This window comes from Molossus molossus, unplaced genomic scaffold, assembly GCF_014108415.1.
Source record: "Molossus molossus isolate mMolMol1 unplaced genomic scaffold, mMolMol1.p scaffold_m16_p_12, whole genome shotgun sequence".
Lineage (NCBI taxonomy): Eukaryota > Metazoa > Chordata > Mammalia > Chiroptera > Molossidae > Molossus > Molossus molossus.
In genome coordinates this window covers 76422819-76442282 of record NW_023425347.1, presented here as the reverse complement: position 1 = coordinate 76442282, position 19464 = coordinate 76422819, and the positions used below count along the sequence as shown (strand labels likewise).

The 19464-nt window shown below is 40.8% G+C and overlaps 1 protein-coding gene across 4 annotated transcripts in view; it reads left to right on the top strand.

Annotated features, from left to right (window-relative positions):
• MACF1 (microtubule actin crosslinking factor 1) overlaps window positions 1-19464 on the top strand; it is a 233613-nt gene that overhangs the window by 55615 nt on the left and 158534 nt on the right. For all 4 annotated transcript variants that reach the window (XM_036257347.1, XM_036257345.1, XM_036257348.1 and 1 more), the window contains exons 6-16: window positions 10212-10378; window positions 11696-11808; window positions 11910-12016; window positions 12428-12547; window positions 12701-12796; window positions 13460-13587; window positions 13675-13768; window positions 13975-14129; window positions 14847-15123; window positions 18424-18552; window positions 19284-19361. In XM_036257347.1, the coding sequence (XP_036113240.1) occupies window positions 10212-10378; window positions 11696-11808; window positions 11910-12016; window positions 12428-12547; window positions 12701-12796; window positions 13460-13587; window positions 13675-13768; window positions 13975-14129; window positions 14847-15123; window positions 18424-18552; window positions 19284-19361 (1464 nt within the window). The remainder of the gene's footprint in view (window positions 1-10211; window positions 10379-11695; window positions 11809-11909; window positions 12017-12427; window positions 12548-12700; window positions 12797-13459; window positions 13588-13674; window positions 13769-13974; window positions 14130-14846; window positions 15124-18423; window positions 18553-19283; window positions 19362-19464) is intronic.

Genomic DNA, 19464 nt, shown 5'->3' with positions numbered 1-19464 from the left:
CCTGAGTTGCAGGTTCGATTCCCGGTCCTGGTTGGGGCGTCTGTAGAAGGCAGCTCATCGATTCCCCCCTCCCCCCAAAAGAGGGAATATCAAACTCAACTTTTATCTTTGTATGGAATGGATGTGGAGTAGTTGGGTAAAATCAGCTGTTGAACTGATTGCTCTTTTGGTACCACTAGCATTAAGTTGGAGTTGTGGAGGCATCATAATATTTTAGGATTCGTGCTTATAAGTGAATGTGTGATTTTCAGAAAGTCTGGAGTGTAAAATGTTAAGGGACTCCTAATGGAAGTCAGTTCTAGGTAATGGAGTATAGGTGACCATGGCACTTGAGTATGGGATTTCCTCACTGCGAGGAAAGGTTCTGAACTACTCCACAAGTAATCTTAAAGAAAAGATTAGTGGGAGAAACCTTTGGACCATCTGTAGTTTGGCAGTACTGATAGTGGTGTGATTCTTTTGCTATTCAGTATGTGAATCAAATTGATATGTGCCATTTTCTGGGCAGCCAAGCTCTGTATCCCATCCCTTCTATCCTTTTGGATCAGACACAACCAGTTTTACAGATTCCTCAGCTGTAAAACTCATTCCAGGATGAAAAACTGAGTAATGGTCAGCTCAGACTGCTGAAGAGTTTCTGAGGCTCTGTATCCATTGTGTGATGTGGAGACCACAGACTGACCATCCTGTGTGACAGAGAAGTACTTTCTCAAGATAAATGTGAAATCCCTGCAGAATGTAGGTCCTCAAGGTAAAAGGGGCCTGAGAACCTCATTGAGCTCCCTCACTGGCAGGCTGTTTACAAGGCATAAGGACAGCAGCAGTCAGGGAGACAGAGGTAGTGTGTTCTGACACTGCAGGCCTGTGAAATGCGGGTGGAGACTTGAGGCAAGAGCATCTGACTGGAGCCTGAATTCCCTCTGCTGAGGGCGAGAGCCCTGGGAAGACACGGGTCAGGAGAGCAAATGTGTCTAGTCACACCAACTCCTTCCTGAAGAGGAGACAGTCATATGTTAGAATAGTGACCCTCCTCAGAAAATAATTCAAGTTCCACAGTGCTGTCTGTCCTTGGCATAACACAGTCCATATAGTCTCTCTTGTTAATCAGTCCAGAGCATATCAATGGGAATGGGACCAGGCTGTGGCAAGACATAGTTTGCAGTGGTTTTTGTTTCTTTTTAGGATAGAGAGAAATGGAAACTTTTAATTCTTACGAGTGCGGAGTTTAGGTGATAAAAGATAAATGCTCTGCTTCCTGTTTACCTGCTACAGTTGATTCTCCTCTTATCAAGAAATAGTTAACACAGAAGCAGGATGGCAGGAGCCAGCTGACAAAAATGGTTTTCAAAGTGACAAGTAGATGAGGATATGGAGCTGGATGGGAGCAGGTTAACAGCATTGTACGTTGATGTCAGGGCCAAGGCCTTCTCCGGCCCATTCCTTCTCTCAGGAGGACTCCCTACTCCCAGCTGCCATCAATAGCCACAGTACCTGGCTGTTTGGAACAAGGAAAATTGTTGAAATCCCATCCTCCTCCCTATCTTGGCTCTCACTGCCAATTTCCTGCCCACACTATTAGTGGATTCTGTTGAATAAAGAATTTGGCTCTATTTCAATGTTCTTGCTACAAATCCTATAGTCCCTACAACTCCAGTGATAGTCAGATCTAACACTGGGGGCTAGTAATGCTAGAAAGAGATCAATTGGTATATTATTTTTTAAGCTCATCCTTTCAGTTTACAAGTACCCCTTTCCGATTTCTCCTCTTTTAATGATAGGGAAAGTTGTTTTACTAACATTGGTTTTATATTGCAAGAAAACAACAAAATTAATTAGATGATACTATTATAAGAATGTAGCAGTTAAAATTGCAGTTAGAGTTTTGTTTAAGAAAGGATTTTTTATTTTTCAAAAAATTTACTGAATTAATCTCCAAGGGAGGGGCTGCTGCTTTTCCCCACAGCTCTGGGAAGGAGCAGGCTGGCCACCGTCCTTTGTGGCTGCAACTCAGCAAGGACTCTGACAGCCCCCCAAATCCAGGTTGTCCCCACAGAGTTCCAGTCCAGTCTGACCTCCCTCTGCCAGAGCCCCAGATAGAGTGGGAAAGAGAGAGAGAGAAACATCAATGTGAGAGGGACACATCGATTGGTTGCCTCCTGCACGACCCCAACCAGGGCCAGGGACAAACTGCAACCGAGGTACATGCCCTTGACTGGAATCGAATCCACAACTCATTGGTCCGCAGGCTGACACTCTAACCACTGAGCAAAACCAGCCAGGGCAAGCTCTTACCTCCCAGATGTGGGATTTCATCTTTGGAAAAGAAATTGAATATAGACTTGGAGCCATGTTTGAGAAATTAAATGGGAATCAATTGCAGTGAAGACCTTTGGAGGAGCTCAAAGAAATGATGTTTATGGGAAACCACTAGTCCTCACGTGGTTTCTCCAACTTTGTGGAGACAAATGCCTGTATATCACCAGACAATTGTCACAAAATCAGAATTCTCATTCTTACTTTGCGGTGACCACTGTTCTTCTGTATCAGTGGTTATTTCCTGTTGCTCTAGAATCTGTGTTTGAGATATTTAATTATTTGATGGACTTTTAACACTTTGCATCTGAAATTCTGATTGGGTAGCTGAACCCCTGATTGTTCTTTCTGAATCACAACCAATAAAAATAACTTAGTTAAAAAAAATTTACTGAATTAAAAATATTGCTAAGGAATCATCATTATTCTTTAGGTATAACAATGGTGGTGTGATTATGTTTAAGATAGTCCTTATCGCCCTGGCCAGTTTGGCTCAGCGGTTAGAGCGTCGGCCTGCGGTCCAGAGAGACCCGAGTTCGGTTCCCGCTGAGGGCACGTACTTCGGTTGCGGTTTGTCCCCGGCCCTGGTTGGTCGTGCGGGTGGCAGCCACTCGATGTGTCCCTTTCACATCGATGTTTCTCTCTCTCTCTCCCTTCCTCTCTCTCCCTCCCACTCTATCTGTACAAAAAAAATGGAGATATATCCTCGGGTGAGGATTAAAAAAAAAAAAAAAGATAGTCCTTATCTTTTAGAGACATACAATGAAGGATGTTCATGGAAGAAATGATGTATGTGGAATTTGCTTCATAATAATGCAGGAGGGGTGAAGTGGGTGGAATGTAGATAAAACAAGGTAAGTTATGATAATGGTTGAAACTGGGTGATGGGTACATAGGAGTTCATTCTGTCTCTTTTTGTATATATATGAAAATTTCCATTTCAAATGGGAAGTTAAGAAAAATAATGGTAAAATTATTATATGATGCATATACCGAAAAAGGATCAACATCTAGAATGTAGGAAGTATAGTGTAGTGGTTACGAGTAGTGGTTACGAGTATTAAGATGTGGTTAAGAATGGCTGAGTTTGACTTTCTACTCTGTTTCTCACTAGCATTGTAACTTGGGGCACGTTACTTAACTTCTCTGTGACATAATTTTCTCATTTGTAAATTGAAAATAAGAATAATATCTACTTTGTGGGGTTGCTGTGAGAATTACATGAATTAGTACAAGTAAAATAGTGTTGTTAATATTATTATTTAAAGAATCATTACAAATAAAATAAGACAAAGGTAAATGCTCTAGTAGAAAAATAAGGGAAAGCCCAGGAATAAGCAACTGGCAAAAAAAAAAAAAAAAAGGAAAACCAAATACCTCATACACGTGCATCTTTCTCACTAGTAATCAAAGATATAGAAATCAAAACAAGATACGTTTCACACTCATCATACTGGCAGAAAATAAAAAATCTGAAATACCTAGTGTAGGCGAGGATATAAAGTAATAGAAAACCTCTTTATACCTTTTGGGTGGAAGTACAAATTGGTACTGTTATTTGGAGAGTAGTTTGACACGATTTAGTATAATTGAAAAATACTCATATTCTGTGACCTAGGATTTCCATTGTAGTTATATTCCCTAGAGAGACCTCCAAGATTCTGATTGGAATACTGACCCCCGACCTTATCTAAGTCTGATGTCAGTAAAACACAGCTGTCATTAGAACCGTCTATCCAGACATTTGTAATGAATAACTGCACTGTACCCTTGTCTGCTCTTTAGAAAAAGTTTTTTAAAAGTTTGATGTCTTCTCAGTTGTGGGATGAGGTCAGCTAGAAACTTCAGGACATGAGAATCAAGTATCTGATTGTTCATTACACCTACTCTCATTCCCTGAGACTTATACAATATCCAAACTCCTCAGCCTGGTATTTCAGCCACACCTCCGCTCCATCATCTATCTAATCTTCTCTCCTATATCATTTGCCAATTTGAACCTTCCTCTTTTAATAGGTCAACCCCTTAATCATCTACTATTTCTGTTTCAACTTATTTCAACATTCAATCTTTGCATCCACTTTCTGCCTGGAATTCTTTTTCTTGTTCTCGTTGTCTATTCTATAATATTCTTCAAGTATGAATTTAAATCATACTTCTTTAAGAAATATTTTTTAGCCCGGCTGGTGTGGATCAGTGGTTGAGCATTGACCCAGGCACCAAGAGGTCAAAGGTTTGATTCTCAGTCAGGGCACATGCCAAGGTTGTGGGCAAATCCCCTGTGGAGGGCATGTAGGAGCCTGCCAGTTGATGTTCTCTCTCACTGATGTTTCTCTCTCTCCCTTCCTCTCCCTTCCTCTCTTAAATCAATAAAGAAAAAAATTTTTTAAAGAGAAAAAAAATATCTTTTATTACTCCAGTCCATACTAGTTTTCATTCTCCTGAGATCCTCTTTTGGATATCATTATATACTGTATTACTATTGATCTTTTGGGGCCTTAAATTATGTCTAACTCTTTATGTGCTCTAATACAGATGACTAAATATAAGGTAAGATACTCTCCCCTGCTCCCCAGAAATTAGCCTTCAGAGAAAAGGGGTTCTCTTTGTATTTGACTTTATAAAGTCTTTGTTATTGGGTTCTCAGTGAAATTATAGTCATCATTTCATGGAAAAGGATGAATGAATTTGGGTCACCATCTGCTGGTTCAATTTGTGTAGAGATCAACTGACATAATTGGTTAAACGAAAAAGAGAGACCAAAGATCTAAGAAAGTTTTAGTTACTATTTTTGGGAATTTAACCTTCTAATTTGACACATTGAATATCATTGTATATAAGTAATAATCACATTAGAAACTTTTTAAAAAAGTACAGTACTTAAAAAACACAGACAGCAAGTGGTCACATTATGGAAATCACAAATAAGCACCAATAGAATGAATGAAAAACAAAACTAATCCAATGTTATGCAACTAGATTCTTGTGGCTGAGGGTGAAATTTTCAGTAACTGCATGATTCAGAAGAGTGTGTTGCATCTCAGAAATCTTAAAAAGAAATGTAGAGGATGTTTTCTAGAATATTCACTCAAACAATAGCTTAATTTTTTTAAAGTAGATTTATTGATGTAAAAGACATGTCAAAGATGCAGTTTGAATAACATGGTTTTATGAAATGTTAAATTAATAATTTAATGTAAATTAATACATTAGATATACTTCTTAATTTTAAATAAGTGTATGTGTAAATAAATTCCTAAAAGTTTATATATTCAAGATGACCACAAAGCTTCCCTTGCTCTATTCCTATCTTTTGTTCATTTGTTACAAAATTGGGGACTGCCTTATTTTAGCCAGATATGGCATGTCTTAACTCAGTTCTTGCAGAGCAAGCATGTCCACTTTTTTTTTTTTTTAATCTTTATTGTTGAATGTAAAATGTATTACAGATGTCCCACATTTTCCCCCCATTGACCCCCTCCTCCCCACTCCCACCCCCCTCCCATCTTTTCCCACACTATTGTCTGTGTCCATTGGTTATGCATAGAAGTTCTTTGGTTTATTTCTTCCCACCCCCCCAACCCCTTACCCTCTGAGATTTGTCAGTCTAGCAATGAATTTGTACTTCTTAATCCCTTCACCTTTTTCACCCATCCCACCAACCCCCCTCCCAGCTGGCAACCAACAAAATGTTCTCTGTATCTATGAGAATGTTTCTGTTCTGCCTGTTCATTTTGTTTGTAGATTCCATTGTTGATAGATATGTATTCATTGCCATTTTGTTTGTTCATATATTTTATCCTTTTCTTCAAAAAGACCCTTTATCATTTCATATAATAACGGTTTGGTGGTGATGAACTCCTTTAACTTCTTCTTGTCTGGGAAAGTCTTTATATGGCCATCGATTCTAAATGACAGCTTTGCAGGATAGAGTAATCTTGGTTGTAGGTTCTTGCTTTTCATCACTCTGAATATTTCTTGCCACTCCCTTCTGGCCTGCAAAGTTTCTTTTGAGAAATCAGCTGACAGTCTTATGGGGGCTCCCTTGTAGGTAACCAACTGCTTTTCTCTTGCTGCTTTTAAGATTCTCTCTTTGTCTTGAACCTTTTGCATTTTGATGATGATGTGTCTTGGTGTGGGCCTCTTGGGGTTCATCTTGTTTGGGACTCTCTGTGCTTCCTGGACTTGTATGTCTGTTTCCTTCACCAAGTTAGGAAAGTTTTCTGCCATTATTGTTTCAAACAGGTTTTCAATTTCTTGTTCTTTCTCTTCTCCTTCTGGCACCCCCAAGATGCGAATGTTGGCACGCTTAAAGTTGTCCCAGAGGCTCCTTACACTATCCTCCTTTTTCTGGATTCTTTTTTCTTTTTGCTGTTCTGATTGGGCATTTTTTGCTTCCTTATATTCCAAATCGATGGTTTGGTCCTTGGATTTACGTACTCTATTATTGAAGCTGTGTAAATTATTCGTTATTTCAGTTAATGCCTCCTTCATTTCTAACTGTGTATCCATGATTTCTGACTGGTTCTTTTTTATGCTCTTGAGGCCCTCACTAAGTTCACGGAGGTTCTCACTAAGTTCATTGAGCATCCTTATAAGCAGTATCTTGAACTCAGCATCTGTTAGGTTGCTTATCTCCATTTCGCTTAGTTCTTTTCCTAGGGTTTTGTTCTGTTCTTTCATTTGGGACCTGTTTCTTTGTCTCCTCATTTTGGCTGCCTCCCTGTGTTTGTTTCAGTGTATTACTTCAAGGGGTATGGGGCTAGCTGAGACCACATGCTGCTCGTTTGAAAGAATTTAGGAAAAACCTGAAGCAGTATCCAAGACAGGCCAATCCTATGTTTATGCAACTGGCAACAGCTTGGGTGGGCCTGAAAGTTGGGTGGGGCGGGGCCTCAGGGAGTCACCAGGGTGGGGCTATCAGTGTGAGACAGGTTGCTGGAGTCCCAGATGTGGCTTCTGTCTGCCGCCCCAGGGAAGGGCTCACCAAAGGAACAAAGGCCTCTGACAGCAGGTTTGTCCCAGAGAAAGCCGCCTCTCCAGCCCTCGCTCCAGTGCCAAACAGCTCAGTTCTTCCCTGTGTGTCTCTGGCACCCCTCGAGCTGCCTCACCTCCAAGCTTAGAGGGAGAGAGTCCAATAAGTTTGTTCTCGGGCCCTTTAAGGAGCTGCTGGGGCTCCAGCCGCGTCAGCTTCCCTGAGCCTCAGTTCCCGCTGTTTTTTCCAGCCAGAAGTTATGGGGACTTCTCTTCCTGGCACTGGAACCCTGAGCGGGGCACCTGGTGTGGGACGGGGACCCCTCAGTCCTCAGGAAGGACCTTCCCAGCCGAGGTGTCCTCCTGATTTTTATCCGCCACACTTGGGTGTGGGACCAGCCCTTCACGCCACCGCCCCTCCTACCAGTCTGGATGTGGCTGCTGCTTTAATTCTGTATTTGTAGGACTTCCATTCAGCTTGATTTTAGGCGGTTTTGAATGATGGTTGTTCTGTAGTTTAGTTGTAACTTTGATGTGGTTGTGGGAGGATGCAACCGTGTTTACCTACGCCGCCATCTTGACTGGAAGTCCTAGCATGTCCACTTTTTGTTTCCCATTTTTCACCTGGATAACTTCTATTCATATCTTAAAACTCAGCATCAATGATGTTGTCTCAGAGAAGTTCCTTGGCATTGCTAGTTTGGGTTACTTGCTTATCTCTGCCCCAGTGTTGATCTCTCTGTATAGTATATTGTCTCCCCTACTAAATAGTTTGAATTTGGAGCTGAAGGTTGTGCTTTTTCTTTTATCCTCCCCCGAGGACATTTTACAATATTTTGTTCAGATAGAGTGGGAGGGAGAGAGAGAGAGGGAGAGAAACATCGACATGAAAGGGACACATCGAGTGGTCGCCACCCACACCACCCAACCAGGGCCAGGGACAAACTGCAACCGAGGTACGTGCCCTTAGCGTGAACTAAACCCAGGTCTTTCCAGACCGCAGACTGATGCTCTAACCGCTGAGCCAAACCGGCCAGGGCAAGGTTGTGCTTTTATCATGAGATACCAAGAACTTAAACACAGCTCCTTGAACATAGTGGCTTCTCAAGAAATAACAGCAGAATAAATAAATGGTGTTAGACATTTTGTTTTTGTTTTTGTTTTTCTCCACGGTGCCTGGAATTGCGTTAAGCATAGATGAGATGTTGTTTAGTAAATACTTATTGAATCATTAAAAACAAATTAAGTTTCTAGTTATGTTTCAGAGAAGGAATTAATCAAGCCTTCATAAGTGTGGGTCGAGAGAGAATTCAGGTAGACATGCATGGTCTCTGGAATAGTATTGAGGCAGCTCTCCCTCTCCAAAAGACTTCCTTTTAAAAATCCAGACGAGGGAGAAAACTTCCTGATGCTAAAGCTGGGTTTCTGCATTTGGGAGATTAAGGTAAAAGCTTCTGTGTATTCCAAAGGACAGCACTGTGTACATCACGTGTGAATAGTAAATGAAGAAAGGGACAAGAGCCAAAATGAATTACTGAGATTGGTTGTGACAATAATCCAATTTTTCTCACCCAGTTCACAGTCTCGGAAGGGCCTTAATCCAAACAGGTCTTCCCCACCCCCCTGCAGGGACCAAAACACTTCCCTCTCTCATTACAGCTTTGTGGAAAATCCAAAGTAAAGCTGTTCATTGAACTGTAGTGCAATATACAAAGATACTGTGATTGGCAGAGTGGTGATGCCATCAGAGAGATTGACTGTGGTTGTACCGGACATACAGTGTCAATTAAGTAACTAGAATTTCTTTTTTGAGTAAAAACTACATATATTCAGATTTCATTTTGTTCATTCAAGTTCTATCCCTTTTAACTTTAACAAGTCTATTTCCTGTTTCCAACAGTGTGTTGCCTTAATATGTATGTGAAGTGGCTACAGTGAAAGCACTGGACTAGGTCGCTGGTGAATGGTATCTAGTCCTTGACACAAACAGCCAGAAATGATAAGGAGAACTGGAGTAGAATTGGTTCGAGGTAGGGGGCTGTTTTCACTGGACTTGCAGGATGATGGCTTGGGTGCTGTTATCCATTGGTGGGTCCTCAGCTTGGCAATTTTGTAGCTCTTTTTTGCCCCGGTGTACTTGGAGTTGATTGAGTTTTAGAGGATTAACTTACATTGCAATACTTGTTAGAGATAGATTGATGTGAATTAATTAATTTACAATAAGAATCATAACTGCCCAGTGATACAGTATTTGAAACGGCCACTCTGCATTTTGTTGCTTTAGGATATTGTATGGGAGACATAATAATCTGAAGGTTTTCAGGTGAATATGAAGTCAGAGCAGAGAAGTGGTGGGTGGAGGATGATTTGCAGGATGATCTTACAAGCTGGCATAATCAAAGTTTGGCAACCTAATTTATCCTATAGAAATGTACCTATCAAGGGGATGAGAATGTGCTGATTAGGCCACCTTTTCACCATCAGTGTCTAAGAGGCCACACTTACTAATTTCCCTTTTCTAGACTCCATGCAGACTATCCATACTCTTTTGTTCTCATAGTCTTTCTTCAGACATCTTAGTAAGATTTATTAGCCTGCAACTTTCTTTCATACTCAATAAAGTATTAGTCAAAGTTCCTGGCCCTATTTTTTCTGATTTTAAAGTATGTTTTTGTTGATGTTTAATCTAACCTATTATGAGTTGAGTTTGTAAAGTTAGTATTCAGAGACTTGGACAAGCCTATTGTCAATTGTCCCTTATGCTGACCACCAGGGAGGCTGTTACTTTCACAGTGTTGCACCTAATGGAGGCATCTGAGAGAGCGATGTTCTGTTGACATGCCATGCCTTCCCTGCCCAGCTCTTCTTCTAAAAGCCATAATGTATGAAGAAGAGAGGTTACTCCATGTCTTATCTTTTGGCAGATCTCTGACATCTACATTAGTGGAGAGTCTGGAGACATGTCAGCCAAGGAGAAGTTGCTCCTGTGGACCCAGAAGGTGACAGCTGGTTACACAGGAATCAAATGTACCAACTTTTCCTCCTGCTGGAGTGATGGGAAGATGTTCAATGCGCTTATTCACCGATACAGGTAAATGCAGTGGAATTTCAGTGTGCTTGGAGGGGCTCTTATCTCTTGTTTGCAATTAGTTATAATGTCACTTTCCTGCTCAATCAAGAATCAAGAATCTGATTCATTTTATTTATTTAAAAAAGGAATATGGCCCTGGCCAGTCTGGCTCAGCAGTTAGAGTGTCAGCCAGCAGACCAGAGAGTCCTGGGTTTGGTTTCTGCTAAGGGCATGAAACTCAGTTGCAGTTCGTCCCCGGCCCCAGTTGGGGTTGTGTGGGTGGTGGCCACTTGATGTGTCTCTCTCACATCAATGTTTCTCTCTCTTCCTCCCTCTATCCCTCCCGATCTATCTGAAGATAAATGCAAAAATGTCCTCGGGTGAGGATAAAAAAAAAAAAAAAAAAAGGGTATGTATTGAACTCCTGGTGTTCTAGGCACTGAGCACAAATAGCAGTGAACAAAATAGCACAAGTTCTTGCTTTCATGGAAATTATTTGTTTATTAGGCAATACACAGATACATTTTTGCTGTCATACAGGGGAAGTGCAATGGAGGGATAAAGAGTGACGGGGTTACGGTAATTTGGACAGAGGGCCAGAGATGGTCTCTCTGGTATGGATGTTGGAGCAGAGCCGTGAGGACATGAGCCACACAGGCCTGTAGGGTCAGAGTATTTCAGTTGGAGGAAATAGCGAGCAGAGGACCTGATGTGGGGGCCTGCTTGGAGTGCTGAGGAATAGCAAGTGGCTGGAATGAGATAAGTGAGGAAGATAGGAGTTTTGAGTGACAAAAATCAAAATTATTACACTCTTCTTAGTGGTCAAAAAGATGCCCAAATTTTCACTCTGTACTAGCTTATGATACTTTTCCCATGAAATCCAACAAGGCTACTGTTGTATAAGTTTTGAATTATGGAGCACGGGGCTCCTGGCATGTAATTAAAAATGGAATTAGTAGCCCTGGCAGTTGGAGTGTCAGCCCACGGACCAAAGAGTCGCAGGTTCTATTCTGGCCAAGGGCATGTACCTTTGGTTTAGGTTTAGTCCCCAGCCCTGGCCAGATTTGTGCAGGAGGCAGCCAATTGATGTGTGTCTCTCACATTGATGCCTCCCCCCCCCCCCACACACACACACACCCCTATCTGAAGATAAATGGAAAAATATCCTCTGGTGAGGATTTTTAAAAAATGGGATTAGTACCTTTCTAAACCTCTTGTTCTCTCTTTAACTCAATCAGTGTTTTTCAGCTCTGGGTACTTTTAGGGGGTTTTCTTTGTGTGAACTCATGTGTGGCATGTAGGTGGTGGCCTTTCATGTGCCTTGGTGGACTTTTACAGGCCTGATCTGGTAGACATGGAGAGGGTGCAAATCCAAAGTAACCGAGAGAATCTGGAACAGGCTTTCGAAGTAGCAGAAAGACTGGGGGTCACCCGGCTACTGGATGCAGAAGGTGAGAGTTGACTGAAGTTAAGTATGTTTGGCCGTGTTCACTGTTCCTTCTCCTGGCAGGTTCCTTTGTTCTGACAAGAAATTTCTTGCTTCTTCTCTCAGATGTGGATGTGCCATCTCCAGATGAAAAGTCTGTGATCACTTATGTGTCTTCGATTTATGATGCCTTCCCTAAAGTTCCTGAGGGTGGTGAAGGAATCAGTGCTACGGTAAAAGAACCCTTTCTTAAAATACCTTCTGACTTTGATTTGTTTGGGTGGAATATATTGAGTAGGCCATATTTCTTAAGCACTCATTCTATACAGAGCACTTTTATATGGAGCAAACTGAATCTACGTCATATTCATACACGGTCATTGTCCTTGGTCCCTGGGTAAGAGTCTGTCGCTAATTTTATAGTATCCAGCCTAGACTATTCTAGGTGTTAGGAAATTAAATCCCTTCTTGAGAGCCCTTGAGGAGGTTTGAAACTGGGACTCTGAGCATTAAACTGAACACCTGGGTAGGCAGTTAGAGGAAAAGGAGTTTATGTGATTTGGGGTGTCCTGAACTACTTTCTATTGCACTTGTTTTGCATACCGCTAATCAGAAGGTATGTGATATTTACCTTTTGACATTAGGAAGTAGACTCCAGGTGGCAAGAATACCAAAGCCGCGTGGACTCCCTCATTCCCTGGATCAAACAGCATACAATACTGATGTCAGATAAATCTTTTCCCCAGAACCCTGTTGAACTAAAGGTAAAATCATGGACTTACATTGCTTTTTTATAAATTTGTTCTTGGGAATAAGTCTCAGAGCTTGTTGTTGCTGGTTTCCGGGTGAAGTAATATAAAAAATTGGGCCAGGTTGCTTGCATCCATTAATTCATTCACCAAATATTAATTTTGTAGGCACTTTATAACCAGTATATACACTTCAAAGAAACAGAAATTCTGGCCAAGGAGAGAGAAAAAGGAAGAATTGAGGAATTGTATAAATTATTGGAGGTAAGGAAGTTTATCCTTTGCTGAGACTTGTGGTTTGCTAGTTTGCCCTGTTGTTGCTTCTTTGTTAGACAGTGCCCCTGCATCCTCTTCCCAACCTGCATTAGCAGCAGTGTGCTAGGTGGGCAAATCTGGCATCATTTTCAGGCTGAACTTGAAAATTTGTGGAAAGGGGCAGTAGCAGCCCTCTGTATTTTTTTTTTTTTTTTAAGTCCTACTGAAAAGTGACATACATTTATTTAGAAATCTTGAGTTTTGTGGGTGAGCTTCCCTGTTTCTCAGAAGGAAGCTAAGTCTCCCTAGGATAGAAAGAAAAGAAACTTCTGTTTACATTTTGATCCCTAGAGAATTTGAAGTTGTAGAGAGATGGGTGTTTGACCTTTCCAGAATAGGGGTTACTAAGAGGACAAGACGAGTTACTTAACATGTAGAAGGACTGAAAGGATTTAGAGCAGGTAGTTTATGCATTTTAGAAGTGATTATTTTGCTCTCACCTCAAGGTGAGGTACTGCTAAATATTCCATTGTTTTCTCTTATTAGATAATGGGAAAAACAGCTGAATGGCTGGGTAAAGAAGCAAGAAGTGACGGCAAAGAATACATTAAAACCAGGGCCTGAGGGCATGGCTGTGTTTTGCACTAAAAGAGGATCTCTGGGTTTTTCTAGGTGTGGATTGAATTTGGCCGAATTAAACTGCCTCAAGGTTATCACCCTAATGATGTGGAAGAAGAGTGGGGAAAGCTCATCATCGAGATGCTGGAGCGAGAGAAGTCACTTCGACCCGCCGTAGAGAGGTGAGTCCGGAGCCTGCAGGGGATCTGACATTACTTACTGGGCTGCTTTGGGTCCTGCACTTGACTATGGCTTTGATCTCATTTTAGGCTGGAATTGCTGCTACAGATTGCAAACAAAATCCAAAATGGTGCTTTGAACTGTGAAGAAAAACTGACACTAGCTAAGAATACGCTGCAGGCTGTAAGTCTCTAACTGTTTTATCTCACTTCTTATATCACATATTTTCCACTTCTCACCCTGTGTTCTAATAGTTGAAGTTCACATTTGAGGAATCCAGCTGTGCTACTTCCTTACTCTTGAAATTGCAGTGGGCCCCTTGGCTCCCTAGTCCTAGTGGGTGGGAGCAATGGGAGTTTTCCCACTCTTATTCTCCCTTTCTCTCTCAGGACGCTGCTCACCTGGAATCAGGACAACCAGTACAGTGCGAGTCAGATGTCATCATGTACATTCAGGAATGCGAAGGTCTTATCAGGCAGCTGCAAGTGGATCTCCAGATCCTACGGGATGAGAATTATTACCAGCTAGAAGAGCTGGCCTTTAGGTGAGGAACCAAGGGACTTATATGAGAGTTTGCTTATTGCTAAGGCTCATGGCTGAAGAGTCAGGTACTGAAACTTATAACTTGGACCTTAGAGGTCAGTTTCTCAATAGGAATACTACAGGTATTTTGGCAGGAAGATTTTCATGGTGGAGAATAATTTCCCCTTATTGTAGGCCCTGCTTACTAAGTACCTGTAGGATTTTCTAATCATTATGGCATCTTATAACACCCCACATATTTTATAGTGACCTGTAGTGGTATGGTACCAGATCTGGTTTAGAAATGCTGGTGATTCAGTGCATCATTTTATAGAGGAGGAAACCAAGACACACAGAGAGGATGAGGATCATCCAAGTCACATAGTTTGTACTGAGCCATGTCTAAGACTTATATCTTTGGATCCTCTAATCTATTATTTATTCTAATCTATTATTCATTCTTTTATGCCACCTAGGAGTTGTATAAATGGGTATTAGTTTGCTTTCCTCTGATTAACACTGTAAGTTGGTATTTGCCTTTATGACAACTCTGTCTGATGAAGATGTTAATAATAGCACTTTGCATTTATATAACACTTTTTCTTTCTCAAAACACTTTTCCTGATAGGATCTCATTTTTATTTTTACCTCATCCTTGTCAAATGGATAGGGAAGATTTTATTTTAGAAAGTATGTTAAAAATTTAAGTCTCTTCTTTCTTTCTCTTCTTTCATTTCAGGGTTATGCGTCTACAGGATGAACTAGTCACCTTGCGGCTAGAATGCACAAACTTGTATCGGAAGGGTCATTTCACTTCACTGGAATTGGTTCCACCCTCTACTTTAACCACTACTCATCTGAAGGCAGAACCCTTGACCAAGGGAACCCATTCTTCTTCTACCTCCTGGTTCCGAAAGCCCATGACTCGGGCTGAACTTGTCTCCATCTCCTCCTCTGAAGACGAAGGCAATCTTCGATTTGTTTATGAACTACTGTCTTGGGTAGAAGAAATGCAGGTGGGTGTATGTTCCAAATGCTGTACAATGCACTAGGATTTATTGGATCCAGCGGCTTATCTAAGAGGACCACGTTACTCTATGTCCCTTGTATTGCGTCCCTTAATTATTGATGCTGCTTAGGATCCAGAGCCCCTTCTCCTTACATTTTAAATGGATAGGATCAGCTCACAGTCTCAAAATTCCACACTGAATAGCATAGGCTTTTCTAATTTGAAGCAGTTAGGGAACTTGTTCCCTTCTGCTATCTGTGCTCTAAGTGGGCACTTGTGGGAGAAGTTGTAGAGTGTATAAATCTCAGTTATCTTTTCTGAAATTTCCTCATTGAGAGAGAATCCTATTCTTCACTTATTGTATTTGGCAAGACTTCTTTGTTTCACAATTCTAAAGGGCACTTTATTTTTTTAATTAATTAATTTATTTTTGTTACAAATGTTTCTCCTTTTCCCCCCACTGATTCCCCCTTTCCTCTCCCTCCCCGCCTTGTCCCCAGCTTTGTTGTCTATGTCCATTGTTCATGCACACATGCATATAAGTTCTGTGGTTTATCTCTTCCCCACCACACCCTCTTCTGGGAATTGTCAGTCTGTACCCCACTTCTACATCTCTGGGACTACCCCATTCCTCAGACTGTTATGTTCATTATATTCCACAAATAAGTGAGATCATGTGATACTTGTCCTTCTCTGTTTGGCTTGCCTCACTCAGGATGATACTCTCCAGGTCCCTCCATGTAGTCTCAAAGGATAAGAGATCTTTCTTTCTTACAGCTGCATAGTACTCCATTGTGTATATATATCACAGCTTTTTTATCCATTCATCTACTAATGGACACTTGGGCCGTTTCCAGATCTTAGCTATTGTAAATAGTGCTGCTACAAACATGGGGGTACATAGATTCTTTCTGATTGGTGTTTTAGGCTTCTTAGGGTATATTCCTAGAAGTGGGATCACTGGGTCAAATGGAAATTCAATTTTTAATTTTTTGAGGAAACACCATATTGTTTTCCATAGTGACTGCACCAGTCTGCATTCCCACCAGCAGTGTACTAGAGTCCCCTTTTCTGCACACGCTCGCCAACACTTGTTGTTTGATGATTTGTTGATGACGGCCATTCTTACAGGTGTGAGGTGATACCTCATTGTTGTTGTTTTTTTTATCCTCACCCGAGGACATTTTTTCATTTTTTGTACAGATAGAGTGGGAGGGAGAGAGATGAAGAGAGAGAGAGAGAGAGAAACATCGATGTGAAAGGGAGGGACACATCGAGTGGCTGCCACCCACACGACCAACCAGGGCGGGGGACAAACTGCAACCGAGGTACATGCCCTTAGTGGGAACCGAACCCGGGTCTCTCCAGACCGCAGGCTGATGCTCTAACCGCTGAGCCAAACCGGCCAGGGCTCATTGTTGTTTTAATTTGCATCTCTCTGATGATTAGTGATGTTGAGCATTTCTTCATATGTCTCTTGGCCATTTTTAAGTCCTGTTTGGAGAGGTGTCTATTCAGCTCCTCTGCCCATTTTTGAATTGGGTTCTTTGTCTTCCTTTTGTTGAGTTGTATGAGCACTCTATATATATTGGAAATTAACCCCTTATCTGATATATCATTGGCAATTATGCTTTCCCATACAGTGGGTTGCCTTTCCATTTTGATGATTGTATCTTTTGCTGTGCAGAGCTTTTTAGTTTGATGTAGTCCCATGTGTTCATTTTCTCCTTTGTTTCTGCTGCCTTAGGTGATGTATCAGTGAAAATTCTGTTGTGTATGATGTCTGAAATTTTGTTGCCTACAGTTTCTTCTAGAATTTTTATGGATTTATGAGTCACATTTAAGTCTTTTATCCATTTTGAGTTTATTCTTGTGTATGGTGTAAGTTGATGGTCTAGTTTCATTTTTTTGCATGTAGCTGTCCAATTTTCCCAACACCATTTATTCAAGAGGCTGTCTTTACTCCACTGTATGCTCTTGCCACCTTTGTCAAATATTAATTGAGCATATTGCCTTGGGTCCATTTCTGGGTTCTCTGTTCTGTTCCACTGGTCTATATGCCTGTTCTTGTGCCAGTACCAGGCTGTTTTGATTACAGTGGCTTTGTAGTATAACCTGAAATCTGGTAATGTGATCCCTCCTACTTTGTTCTTTTTCAAGATTGCTGTGGCTATTAGAGGTCTTTTTTGGTTCCATATGAACTTTTGAAGTATTTGTTCTAGTTCTGTGAAGTATGTCATTGGTATATTGATGGGGATTGCATTGAATCTATAGATTGCTTTGGGTAGTGTGGACATTTTAGTGATGTTAATTCTTCCAATCTATGAACAAGGTATGTGCTTCCACTTTTTTATATTTTCCTCTATCTCTTTTTTCAATGACCTGTAGTTTTCTGCGAATAGGTCCTTTATTTCTTTGGTTAAGTTTATTCCGAGGTATCTTAATTTTTTTGCCGCAATGGTAAATATGATTGTTTTATTAGTTTCTCTTTCTGTGAGTTCATCATTGGTGTATAAGAATGCCGCCAATTTCTTCTAAGGGGCACTTAAAAAAATTTTTTTTTCAATTACAGTTGACATTACAATATTATATTAGTTTCAGGTGTACAACATAGTAATTAGACATTTATATAACTTATGAAGTGATCACCCCTGTAAGTCTAGTATCCATCTGACACCATACATAGTTATAATGTTGACTATATTCCCTATGCTGTACTTGACAACCCTAGGGGGCACTATTTACATGTATTCTAGGATAGTGTTTCAAGTTCAGTGTTGTCCTTATCCTTTTAACTGTTTTGTTTGTATGAGATTCTTCCCATTTCCTGATGATGGATTCCTTATGTACCAATAAATAAAAACATTCAAAGACAAGCTGATGTTTTAAAATTCATTGACCACTAGTTGATGCCATGGATAAAGCTTACTACTTTCAGATATTTCTTTCTAATATCTATTCTGATTGTGAAATGAAGAGACTCTATAAAGGCAAATGCCTGAACTATAAAGTTGAGCATCTTCAGCCTGTGAAGAACACCCTCCTGGTTAGTAAATTTAGGAGTGTCTTCCCATAATGCTGCAGCAAAAGGCTTCCTCTGCTGCCTTAGCAGGTGGGGTTTAGTCTGTAGCTCTTTACGGGTGATTATGGCATATTTTCCTGTAAGAGGTCATGATGGAGATGGTTTCGATGTCCTTTTGCCCAGTCCTCTACCCCCCGCCCCCTGTCCAAATGTTGATTGTGACAATTTTCTTTTTCTGACAACTTAGCAGTAAGTGATTACTTATGTATTTTTTTTCTTTTTCAGATGAAACTGGAGCGAGCAGAATGGGGCAATGACCTGCCTAGTGTGGAGTTGCAGCTGGAATCACAGCAGCACATTCATATGAGTGTGGAAGAGCTGGGCTCAAGTGTCAAAGAGGCCAGGTTATATGAGGTGTGTGGCAGTCAGAATCCATTGTGGAGGGAGGGGCAGGGCAAGTAACAGGACAGTATGCACAGTGCAGCTGTCTCCAAGGAGAAAAGGGGGCTTTGGAAAAGAATGATAACCATGAGCAGCACTTTATATAACAAACTCCCTTTTCACATAAAGTGTCCCTTTCGCTCTTTGAAATAATGTTGTGAGAAAGTTTTTATTTTATTTTTTATTATTAACTCTTTTTTACAAAAAAGAAAGCTGACATCAATATTGGTAAGTAGTGGGTGCAGTTTCCAAACTCAGGCCTTCTGCTCCAAAAGTTCATGCTCTTTCCACTTCATGTTCTGTCTGCAGTAGAAAGCTGGTATAGAGAAACTATTCAGTCTCTCTTCTCCCTCACTCATTCTATCTTCCCTTTTTTTAAATTTCAACTCTCCCCTTCAAAAAAGTGGTTGAGTGATTTGGGAATCATCAAGCATAGGTTTTTCTTGGAAAGTTCCTAGAATTACTGGATGCACAAGATAGTGAGGTCTGTCAGTTGTATTCACCCTGCTGAACTATCCCTCATATAGTGCTGCTCTAGCTATAAAGTCTGACCCAGACGTTCGTCATCTAAGCTTCTATTTTCTCAGTATGAGTAAGCTTTACCTGTGTGCAGAAATCATATTTATATAGTTGAAACCATGACATAAATATGGTTTATTTATTCTTTCTCTAATGTATTTCTGTTTCATTCCTTGTTTAATCAGGGAAAAATGTCTCAGAATTTTCATACTAGTTATGTTGAAACTCTTGGAAAGCTGGAGACACAGTATTGTAAATTGAAGGTAAGTTTTGACTAACTCTATGTTCTGTTCATGGAAAATATGGTTCCCTCCAAACAACTCTTTCTTCTAATTTGGAAAGTTCTTAGTTTGGCCCTGTTTTGGT